Here is a 12,500-nt window from a genome sequence, read left to right as displayed (position 1 = left end):
GGGCTGGGCAGCTCTGACCAGGGCAGGGCTGCCCAGAGGAGGGGGCAAGTGGGGCAATTGCCCCATTCCCCGGGCCCCACAGGGGCCCCCATGAGAATATAGTATTCTATAGTATTGCAACTTTTTTTTATGGAAGAGGCCCCCGAAATTGCTTTGCCCCGGGCCCCCTGAATCCTCTGGGCAGCTCTAACCAGGGAATAGTTACAGGGCTCCTGGGGGGTGGGAAGTTCTTGAAAATACATCCACATCTCCCTCCCCCTCTGGATTTCCAAGTATGTCCCACCTCTCATGCGTTTGTCTAAGGGGAAGGGCTGTTTGGAGAAGGGCTCTCTCTGTTCTTGTGCATTGTATGGTCCACGCTAAACAAACAATAGTGACAGCTCTGCATGCTAGGAAGGGGAGGGTAATTGATTATGCAGCAGTGTATAAGAGATGTTTTGGATTTTATTTTTTACACACACACATGCCCCTATACTGCACTGCATGCTTAGCTAAGAACAGTCTGCTTTTGATTTAACTCCTGTATGCATTTTGCCTTCCTCTGAAACCTTGTGTAGTAGCTGCTACTAGATGCAGGCTACCAGGCTGACTGGAGGACTGGTCTTGATCCAGGGTATTCCTTTAAAATGGCACCAAGTCCAAGGTTTCTTGTCTTCGTTTTTTGTGTCTCAATAAAATTCTGAACTCAGTCATGCTAACAAACCGAGATCGGTGACACTCACGGGACTGTCGCCGTCTTGGCTGACAACCGGGATCGAATTGGGGGATGTCCAAGCTAAGGCAGGAGTCTCCACAGCTTGAGCTCAAGAGCCCGGCGTTGTAGCTGAGACCTGTGGCCCGGGCACAGAGGGGGACACGGAGTGCGCGCCGACCAGTGGGATACACTCCCCCTTCTGCAGTGTGCGCCCCACTGCACAGGGGGTCAGTATTCCAGATGGGGAAGTGACCTGGCCAAGGGCAGGCAACAGAGCTGGACTGAGAAATCGGCAGCTCCCGGCTTTCGTTCCCAGTCTCACTCCACAGTGCCCTGCCTGCCTTCGCCCTCCTGTCATGTGGGTTTTCAAAAAGCGATTTTTTTTTTTCCATTAGAGAAGCGAGTGTTTGAAATCTGTTTCTCCTCCTGAGCCCCTCCCTGCCGATACAGCTGGCTGAGTAATTAAAAGATACCGGCTGAATAATTCATATGAAAACTATTGCAAATTTTGTGGAATAAATTATTCAAATGCCCTTCGACCACCTCTACCTGTCCTGGCTCTGTGAGGGTGAGCTCGGCACATCTCTCTCATTCCCATGGCAACAGAGTTGGGTCCCGAGTACAGGGTAGCACAGAGAAGGTCTCTATCATGTAAGTCCCTCCAAGTGCCAATGCCCCCTGCAAAGTCAAGTCTAAGTAATTAGGGCTCTGGCAACGCAACAGTGGTTTGAACCTGCGCCTCCCAGGCCAATGCCTTAATCTCTGGGAGTGAGCCAGCCCCACCGTCCTGACACCATTCCACGGTCCACAAACCAAGTGAAAGGGTTTAGGGTTATTCCAATGCAGAGCAAAGACACATTTCGAACCCTGAAAGGTTGCTGGGAAATGTTTAAGGAATACGTGGCTAGCCAGGGGTTTTGTTCAGCCTGGAAGGGCTTTTGCTCATTTGGCATCCAGAGCTTAGTTCTGACTCCGTCCGTGCAGCAGCAGGAAAAGTATCACTTTATACTGAGTGACAGGGATGTGTCTGTTTGGAGTCCAGTTCAGGAAAGGATCCCTTTGTTCCAGACCAGTCCAGAAGCACGTGCCCAAGTCCCATTGAAGTCCAGCAGGATTGAAGCTTGGCTGATGTACTTTCCTGAACGGCAGCCTTCTCCTGAGTGCGTATTTTTTGAGCATGTGTGAACAGTGCTAACGTCCTCTGCAGAATCCAAACTTATTGCAGAGCAGCCACCTTAAATGTGCTTGTCATATTCTTCTTGGTAACTATTAGCAGTGAAAATGTTTTTGCTTAAAGATGCATGTAGCTGTCACAATTTGAGAGAGAGAGAAATATTTCTCTAATAGAATTTAATAAACTAAGAAATGCTATAAATTTCCAGCATAAAACATGTCTCTCCTCTGCCATGCCTGAGAACTCTATGCCAGTCCTAGTGGGATTATATAGTATGTCTTGATATAACTGTCTGTGGTGAGAGAGAGAGAGAGAGTGATTCTTTAAAAATCACTTCTCCTTAGCTAAATCGCTGATTCCCAGTTGAAGAACTAGAAAGTTATTTAAGGTCAAAGGAGGAGCATTATGCAGAGGTTTCTATTTTTTTAATGACTTGATAATTTTATTTCCATTAATAACATTTCTAGCTGTGCATGCTGAGATAATGACATCGGGGTAATCAAATCTCATGCTTCCGGGCGTAAACTGATTGACTGCAAGGGTCAGGAATTCTATCTGCCCCTCACCTAAAGCATTGCACAATGGCCCAGATAAATGATGCAGGGTTTTTATTTGCCTGCCTCCAGAATGTGTTATGTTGGCCAGTGCTGACTGTGGGATACCACCCTGGGTGCAGCATTGGTCTGATCCGCTATGGCTTGCCTTTTTTTTCTCCCTGTGGCTGGAAGGCACGTGGGGAGTGCGGGCGTTGAGTGAAAGAATGGGTGAAGTTACCAGTATTTGAAGCACAAGAGAGCTTGCCATGACTGGTGTTAGATTCACTACATTGCCAGCACACGCAATAGCATAAGCATTCCAGGGAATCCTAGAATATCAGGGTTGGAAGGGACCTCAGGAGGTCATCTAGCCCAACCCCCTGCTTAAAGCAGGACCAATCCTCAGACAGATTTTTGCCCCAGAGCCCTAAATGGCCCCCTCAAGGATTCAACTCACAACCCTGGGTTTAGCAGGCCAATGCTCAAACCACTGAGCTATCCCTCCCCCCTGGGAAATGTGGGGGGTCCTTGTATTTCTGTGCATCTCCACTGTAGGGAGATTGAGGGTGATGGGAAGAGCTTTCCTGTGGTAACCAGTGTTGAAATCACTCTAGTAATTGCTCTGGATGCAGGGATGGCTTTTTCCACACCTTTGAGCTGGGGGAAGAGGCTGCTGTACAAAGAAAGTCCTGCCATGGTGAGGATGGGCGGAAGGACTGACCACGCAGGCCCTGGTGCGTCCAGAACCACGTGGGCACTCGAGTTTGCTTGATCTGTGACGGCCATTCGGGTGCTGAATAATGGACTCTTGCTCGTGTGGGTTTAACCGATGAAACCAGACAGTTTTGTGCTGTCCTGAGCAAAACGAAGGAGGAGGGATTGAATATTGGCACAGAGCTGAATGAGACCTTAGTGGGGCGACCGTTTCCATAAACAGTGTCCAGAACCAGACTTGACCCCAAGGATTTCAATGGTCATAAATATTACAGAGCAGTGATGTGCTACTAACACCCCCACAAAATAAACCTTCCCCATAGCTGTTAAAAGCCCCATGTGCCAGAATACAGGATTTTACAACAAGTAGGCGTGAGACTCAGATGCTTTCTTGTGTAGCCCTCTCTAGCCAAGGAAGGAAACAACAGTACTGGGCAAAACCAATGGACCTAGAGTCCACATGGCCAGATGTGCTTTGCTGGAAATGTTTGTACTTCCTGAAATATGCTTTCTATTGCTAGTACTGCATTACACAGAGCACAGCTTGCTTTTGCCACCGGATTCAGATCACAGAGGAGATCTTGTCTGGGGCATCTCACTCACTCAACATTTTGATGGGCCTTTATTGGCAATTTTTTTATAGACTGTGGTTGAATTAGAGTAATGGGTCAAAACCAAGGGCAGAGGTAGAGAGGGGTGTGTGTGTGTGTGTGTGTGTGTGTGTGATATCAAACTAACCAAGAAATTAAGAACTCAATTATGGGAAAGGACTGGACAAGGGAAGCCTTGGAGAAGAGATTCTTAGCTGTATGCAGCAGTATGGGCAGTTTTTGTGCTTGGCTTTTAATACAAAACGCTTTCATTTTAGGAACCAGCATTTAGGGATTACTTATGTTTGTTTACGAATACGATAAAGCTTGCTTTCTTTAGACTTGTATTATTAGTTAGATAATGGCTTGTTGGGACCTAGTTTTGGATTCTTCTTCTTTTATTTTTTTTAATACATTTTGTGTTTCATTATTCAGAAATGTGGTTATAATGATAGGCTTTTTCTATTAAAAAAAAGAACAGATAAAAGCACATCACAATGATGAGAAAATATGTATTCTTCTCCCCAGATACGGGTGGGGGGAGGAGGGGAAATCATTCTGGTTGTATTGGAGCAGAGCCTTTTCGTGACCCTTGGAAATTAAACTCATTACTTAGAGATTTCACATAGCAGATTTCCAGTTCTCAAGCCATTTTTGTGTGGATGGTACAAAGCCTTCTCTAGAAGATTTTGACTGAGTGTCCAAATTAAGCCACAGAATAGCTACAGTGTATCTTCTGAGGCACAGAGTTGGTATTAGTATTGGCTTAACAAAATGATTAATTTACTTAATGGCACATGAAAGTAATTGTCTGAATGAACGCTGTAAAATAAATGAAGTCACGCTGTTTGTGTCTGTGAGCTATTATAAAGGAGAATATGGCACTGCTATTAATAACTTCCTACTGTATTAAATTCTGATCCTGTTCTATATTGCTAAATACCCCATAGACGTTCATGTTTATGATGTGTACACAGTTATCAAAGACAGATACTCACCAGGTCACCATAAATGAATAAAGATTGTCCCGTTACTTTCAGTTCTCTGGAGCCACTGGACACGCCTGTTGAAATGTGTGGACTATGGCAGGGTCTCTTGTGCTTCTGTGGAGCTGGCAGTAGCTCAGACAAGAGTCTTTGCCATGATTATAACAGTCTATAACCTTAGCTATCCCAAGATAGCTTGGATCAGATATTTAGCCTCCCTTCCTGAGCCACATACAGCTTCTTTAGAGAGCTCTTTGAGGCTTGATTCACTTACTGTTACCAGCAGCACAGTGGAGAAATCACCCCCCAAGGACTGCTGCTTGTGTATTGAGAAGTTATTCTGAAAAGGCTATTCCTGATTAAATCCATGTGTGAACACTCTTATTCCAGAACGGGAGTGCCTTTATTCCAAATTAGTTTAATTCTCACTGGAAGTGGATTAAGCTAAGGGTACGTCTGCACTGGAAACTTGAGTCGACCTACATTGGGTTGACTTACAGCCACGGCAGTAATTACTGCTTTGTTGCATGTCCACGCTACTCTCCTTGGATTGGTGGTGCATGTCTAACCGGGAGCGCTTCCACTAACCTAGGTGGGGCCAGGGCCAGCTCCAGGCACCAGCTTAACAAGCAGGTGCTTGGGGCGGCCAAGGGAGAGGGGCGGCACCTGCGGCAATTCGGGGGCGGCAGAAATGCTGGAGCCGGCCCTGGGTGGGGCACTATGGGGAGTTGAGAGCCCGGTCTCTAAGCTCCGCTGGCAGCTCCCTGCCGGGAGCCTGGCTGCCCCACAGGCTTCTGGTGGGCGCCCCCCCCCCTCCAGTCCCCATTCCCAGGCGGGAGCAGGTTCTGGCCACCCGGGCTTCTCGCCCCGGCTCCCAGTCAGGAGCGGGATTCAGCTGCCCGGCTTTCTTGTCAATCAGGACTGTGAAATTGACAAGACCGCCGATGTAAGGGACACGGTGTCCTACAGACACTAAGTAGCCCTAACGCCTCTGACATAAGCCCTGCACCTCTCTTAAAGGTGGGGTTCTGATGTTGGTGTAGCAGGGCACTTACAGCCTTGCTCCCGCCGAGGTAGCGTGTACACTGACATAATTAGGTCGACCTAAGCTGTTTTACATTGACCTAACTGTGTAGTGTAGACCAGGCCTAATTCAGAATAAGTCATTTAAGAGTGTCAGCATGTGGACTTACTCAGGAATAGCGAATCTGCTTTAAATTCACACCCTGCCTTTATTGTAGATTAATTTTTGTACGTAGACAAGTCCATAGTCATCTACCTGGAAATGACCTTACTCAGGTGAAGGGATGGTGCACTCTCGAGGGCAGAATTTTACTTGTATTTTTTTACTGTCCCTTTTCCTTTCCACTCCCCAAATCATCCCAGAAGAAGTCATTGGACATAATACAGCAGAATTGTCATGTGTTGAAATACCAGACTGTCTGATATCTACAGAGTTTAAAAAAACAACAACCCAAAACAACCCATCTGGATTTTTAAAAATTTTCCAATACCATTTTCCATCTGGTTCCCTGTGTGGGGTGCTGGCTGGGTTTGTCGTAACAACAGAAATTAAGTGGAACAGGAGTGCCTGAATTTGCACAAAAGTGTTTTTTGTTTGATTATTCATCTCATTAGCATTTAGCATCTATGCAGCTGGATAAAAATGTGGAGAGAGAGAGAGAATAGGTATTGACATCGTAATATCCTGTATAAAGGGAAATGCCAATATTTCTTTATATACTTACCCAGGCCCTAAGGAGGGTAAGATTGGGAATAAGACCTTTTTCTCCAGTGGCTTATCCTCCCACACGGGTCAGGAGTTGCTGCAAAGGGATCATCAGCAAAACACATCTGGTACCATCTTTTATACAGATGTTGGGCTTTGGTATTTTCTGAACTAATAGCTTGAAGACCCTCTTTAAGGGAGGGGAGCTTCTTGTGATTGTGATGGGGGTGAAATCATCCACACTTTGTATCCTAGGGAAAACAAAGTGGTTGTCTTAGCCAGCATCTGCCAAGATGTATATTACTATACTGTAATATCTTGAATGCCCACCGTGTTTCCTTCTACTTAATAGGAAATAACTACGCAGTCTCAAATACTGTTGGTGAATGTTGAGTGGCACCCTCTGTACTCTTGAGCCTTGACGTGGGCACTGTTGGCCCATAATCTTGCAGTAAAGAGACACAACCTGTTCCAGACGTATCCTGATCCTCTGTGGGTCCTTGCCCACTATATATTTTTCTTATCTGGCTGTCCATAATGAAGTCAATCCTGTCCCCTCTTCTGTCAAAGGGGCAGGAAGGTTCTTTGGTCCACATGGCTTGGTCATCTTTTGACTTTGAAGAATATTTAGTGCTATAAAATCAATGATACTGCCCAGGTATCTTTGATTGGATTGCAGGCTATTCCCTTGCAGCTTTGCCTTTCTGTGTCTCGCATGCTTCTGTTGAAGGTGTCATGTTTGATGAATGAGCTCGTTTATAAATGGAGATTTGATTTCTGGCTATGAGTTAGATTCCACGGAGCCGGAAATTGGGCTGTGTTTCAGGAGGACAGAGCTAGATTGCAGAGTTTGAAGCAGTAATCCCCTTTGAAAAACAAACTGGCTCCCGGTCCTGCACTAAGAAGGCTTTCCAGAAGACTAGGGAGGCCTATTTGAAAGTGACTTGGATCTTTACAAGGAATCCCTAATGCTTTGCATTAGCATACAGCAGGCCTGGTTGGTATTTTCCTCTGGGGCAGAATACTGGGTGAAATCCTGGTTCCATTGAAATCCATGGCCAAGATTTTCCACATTGCTTTTTCCTTCCCCCACCTAGAGTTCTGGGGTCCTCTTATTTGATTCCATAATAGGTAGGTTAGACAAGCTGACTTTCCAAATTAACCCTTTCACGGTCATCCCCCCCCACTGCCCAATTTAGCACCTGATGAAGCGTCTTGCTAGTGGTTGTATCCAGTGGCTACAGTAGATTGGAAGAGGAGGCGTTTTCCCTCAGCGTGCAGCAGAGGGGCAGCTACATCCTCCTCCATATTTTTAACTCCTTGTTGTCTGTGCTTCAACGCTTCCGGTGGGACTTCTCATCTGGAATATCTTCTCCTCAGCCCGGCAGCCTGAGCACGAATGAGATCGTGCTTTGAATGCTTGGCAACTCTTCAACATAGAATGATCTAATCTGTTTCCCCAGCCTAATTTTATTTTATAATGCTGCCATCCAATTAGAAGCACTTGAGGTCTCCTGCACATCTCCCCTCCCCCACCTGCTTTATCTCCTCTGATTAATTCATTTTGAATTCAGTTAAAATTATCTTTAGCCCATGCTCACCGAGCACTGTGGCTAGATAAATATCACCTCGCTCTGGATCCAGTAGCTCATGGAAATTGCCTGGTTCTAGAAATTATGTAACTGCTCTCTGTTGTTCTGCTGCAGATTCCCTGCAAATTCCCCAAGAAAGGCTACAGTCCTATTCTAATTGTAAAGCTTAGAAATGACGTCCCAGCCTGTTGTGATTCCCAAGGCTGTCCTCCCAAAATGGACTTGAGCACTTAGTTTACCAAGAAAGCCAAAGGACATACATGGGAATTGCTGTGTCTGCGTTGTGGGTGTTTGGCTGCCCCCCTTCCACACACATCCCCCTCCCCCCCCAGCTGTCGACTCCATGCTCTCAAGTCAGGCACCTATTTGGGGTTTGCTTTTTTGCTTTTTGGTTTCTTTTCTTTTCTTTTCTTTTTCTTTTTGCAAATAAATATTTAGAACTCCTGTGATAAACCCACTGTGTCCCTTTGAAACCTCCTTGGGTTTGTGGAACGTAGTTCCTTTTCCAGCATCTGCAGGGATTAGACGGGTTACGATTACTGGTGTTTATAACTAGTGGAACTCAACAACAACCCAATGTAAACCTCTGCTGAGGCTTCCTCCGGGAACTTGGCTGTTCTGAGTTTCCCTCCAGTCTGTAGCTCTCTCATGTGCTCTGGCCCAAGGAGAGGCTCCCACCTCCCTTTTTATATTCTAGCCCCACTTGCAGCATGACTCATTGTAATTATCCTGACTCTGAATTCAGGGCTTTAGCAGCTGAACCTAGAGTGACTCAACAGAAGAGCCCTGCATTAGAATCTGCCACCCTGATTAAACTTCCCTAATGTCTAATTTGCTCTTGCAATGGTCATCACTTCGCTCTTTCCATTGTCCTTCCTAGGACAGTGGGGGGCATTTGCTGCCCAGGCACTAATCTATATCCTGAACCTATTTCTTCATCCTCTTGTTCTTCGAGGGACATTTAAATTCAAATCGATGCTGGTCTCTTCTTACAAAAGAACCCTGGATCTCATTCTTTGTTTTATTTTATGGTTTGCAATGTGCAGGTTTTAGTGGGTTGACGGATAGCTCAGTGGTTTGAGCATTGGCCTGCTAAACCCAGGGTTCTGAGTTCAATCCTTGAGGGGGCCACTTAGGGTTCTGGGGCAAAATCAGTACTTGGTCCTGCTAGTGAAGGCAGGGGGCTGGACTCAATGACCTTTGTGGTTCCTTCCAGTTCTATGAGATAGGTATATCTCCATGTATTTTAAAAAAAAAAAGTTCTCTCTTCTCAAAAATAAAGAGTTTTCAAAGTGCCTAAGGGCCAGATTTCTGGAAGTGTTTAGGCTCCACAAGATGCTTATAGGCACCGGTAGTGTTTACAAATGTACCTAAGCAGGTTAGGCGATGAACTCTCTGAAGTCAATGGGAAATGGGTGCCTGTGTTTTGTGGATCCCACTAAATGCCTAATTGCATCTTTAGGTGGCTAAATACCTTTATAAATCTAGCCCTAGTTAATTTAGGATGTTCCATTGATTGTTTTAAATGGGACTAGTGTTCATAAATCACATATCAGAGGGGTAGCCGTGTTAGTCTGGATCTGTAAAAAGCAACAGAGTCCTGTGGCACCTTATAGACTAACAGGCGTTTGTCACTTTTTATAAATTACATATGCACTCTTGAAAATCTCTCCCTCCATGTTTGTTTTATTTAGACTATTGGCAGGGAACTCTCCTATTATGTCTAAGTGTCAGGACCTGGTCTCAGACCTCAAGTATCAGGGTAGCTGTGTTAGTCTGTATCTACAAAAACAAAAACAACAAGGAGTCTGGTGGCACCTTAAAGACTAACAGATTTATTTGGGCACCCACGAAAGCTTATGCCGAAATAAATCTGTTAGTCTTTAAGGTGCCACCAGACTCCTTGTTGGTCTTGAACCTGGATCCATCAAATTCTTGGGAAGCAGCCTTGGCCGTTGTGCCACACCAGCTCATTGAATGACCAGGGAATTGATAGACTAGCTTTCAGCGGTTCCACGACCTGCTTCCTGATTGGCCACATGGTCTTGACTCTGATTGGCTGGTAGCCATATATAAATTTCCTGCTTCCTGTCTGGCCTTGTCTGAGCAACAAGCCATTGCCTGCTGGTTGCTACTCAGAGGCAGCTTGAGTGCCTTGCTGCCTCACCTGACCCCGCCAGCAGCCTTGCGCTGCCTTCCCCCTGGATTGTGTCTCCTGGCCGTTGGACCTCTTGTGTGAACTCTGACCACTGATCTGGACTGCCCTTCGACCCGCCTGACTCCTGGGTGTTATGCTAAAACACTTAACACACTTATGGTTGCTGTATAAGTAAAAATAATAAAGTGAAATCCTTCCTTCAAAACACAATGTATAATTGGAATGTGGAACTCATTGCCACATGAAGTCATTGAGGCCAAGGATTTAGTGAAGTAAAATGTGGATTATACATTTATATGGATGAAAAGAATATCCACAGTTAATGCTAACAAAATTTTTGAAAAGGGATGTTAAACCTTGTGCTTCAGGGCCTTAGCCAATCTCTAACTATTAGAGAGCTGGCAGATTATCTCACATCTGCTATTGCAGGATTCTTACACCTTCCTCTGAAGCATTTCTGAAGCTCACCACCGATAGGGACAAGATACTGGATTAGATGGACCGCTGGTATGATCTGGGATGGCAGTTCATTTCTTCTTAACCAGCAGGAGGAAGAGGGGGAACTTCACAGTCCTGCATTTGAATAGCATGTCCATTACATGTGTATTTACTTTGTATTAATCATTCCTATTATGATCAATGTCTATATTAACTCAGTTTTCAGTCAGTATTTCAATGTAATGTCAGTCAGTTATGCCATGTCGTAAGCGTATGGGACAGAAATATTTTTAAGGAAACTGAATAGGGCTGCAGATATCTTTGTAGTTTTAACATTGAATTTACTTTTTATTTTTTTCCCTAGTAAGAGACGCCAGAAATCTAGTTCCTATGGACCCTAATGGCTTGTCAGACCCTTATGTGAAACTTAAACTAATCCCCGACCCGAAAAGTGAAAGCAAACAGAAGACCAAAACGATAAAGTGCTCTCTGAATCCTGAGTGGAATGAGACTTTTAAATTGTAAGTAGAGTAACACAAATTTAATATTGTAAAGTAGACCCTCTCGACTCCAGAATGATTGTGAATGTGTTTGCTGGGCTTTCATTATCTGAAATATTCAGCTGATTCAATGGAGAAGTAACTTTTTTCCTGTCATAATAAATGTCTCGGAAATGCTTTAACTTCTGCTCTGTGCACTGATCAAAGTCTTGCATTTCAATGAAAGAACTTTACATTCTCCATTTGAAATGTGCGCTATCAGCAAATTAAACATTAAAGAAACGTATTGTCGCTGAAGACCATCACTTCATTTCATATTCATTTATTTATTGAACGCACGCGCGAAGCATGTGGAATTGCGGAGATAACTTCCACTACAGACATTTTGCTTCTTCCCCTCCTTTATTGCAGTCAGCTGAAAGAGTCGGACAAAGACAGAAGGTTGTCAGTGGAGATTTGGGACTGGGATCTGACCAGCAGAAATGATTTCATGGGGTCTTTGTCGTTTGGGATTTCTGAGCTGCAGAAAGCAGGCGTTGATGGATGGTAAGACTCAATTTGCTCTAAAGCCACAGAGCTCTGAACACAGCAGTGTCACCTTGTACCCAGTAGCAACCTGTCATTCTGTGGAGGGCTAGCAAACTGTTGAAACAACCATTTTAGTCCCCAAGTCCCTTGTGTTCCACACAACGTGTCCCATCACTCTGATTGCTGCCAGTGATTTACATCCACAATAAGGAATTGTGCAGCTGAGGTCCTAGAACGAGAGTAGTGAAGGGAGGAATTCCTACCGCATTTTGAATTTCCTTCACTGGGTTACTTAAATTGTGTCCCCCCTGCATTGTGTTTTTTTGTCACACATTGTTGTGTTTCACGTTTGGGCTCTGGCTGGTTGGGAGCTCTGAGGGTTTCCCATTTGTATAGGCCAGGGGTGGCCAAACTTACTGACCGTCCGAGCCACATACAACCATCTTCAGAAGTTTGAGAGCCAGGGCGCACTTGCTGGGGCTCGGGGCTTCAGCCCCATGAAGCTCCGAGCCCTGGCAGGTGCTCTCCATGGGGCTGAAGCCCCGAACCGCAGCAGGCATGGCCGTGGGGCTGAAGCCCCAAGACCCCTCTCCCTGCTGGGCAGAAGCTGGAGGTGATACCTGTATGGGGGGGCACATGTGGTCACTTTTTGTCCTCCCCCTCCTCCCCCCAATTTTTGCCAGGGTTGCTGGCCCCGCTCAGTCACATGGTGCCACCAGCGGCAGGCCCCTCCCTGAAGCTCCCAGCCCTTTGCCGCTACTTCTCCACAAGGAGCTAACACTTGGGAGCTGCTGGGAGGGACTGCTGATGGTAAGGGTGTGTGTGTGTGTGTGTGTGTGTGTGTGTGTGTGTGTGTGTGTG

General features: G+C 45.6%; 1 protein-coding gene across 2 annotated transcripts in view; it reads left to right on the top strand.

Annotated features, from left to right (window-relative positions):
• Positions 1–12,500, top strand: part of PRKCB (protein kinase C beta) — a 227,428-nt gene that overhangs the window by 146,939 nt on the left and 67,989 nt on the right. For both annotated transcript variants that reach the window (XM_026650793.1, XM_026650794.2), the window contains 2 exons: positions 10,976–11,132; positions 11,523–11,657. In XM_026650793.1, coding sequence (XP_026506578.1) covers positions 10,976–11,132; positions 11,523–11,657 — 292 coding nt within the window. The remainder of the gene's footprint in view (positions 1–10,975; positions 11,133–11,522; positions 11,658–12,500) is intronic.

Source organism: Terrapene carolina, unplaced genomic scaffold (assembly GCF_002925995.2).
Source record: "Terrapene carolina triunguis isolate 2854851 unplaced genomic scaffold, T_m_triunguis-2.0 Scaffold93, whole genome shotgun sequence".
NCBI lineage: Eukaryota > Metazoa > Chordata > Testudines > Emydidae > Terrapene > Terrapene triunguis.
This window is presented reverse-complemented; position numbering and strand designations above follow the sequence as displayed.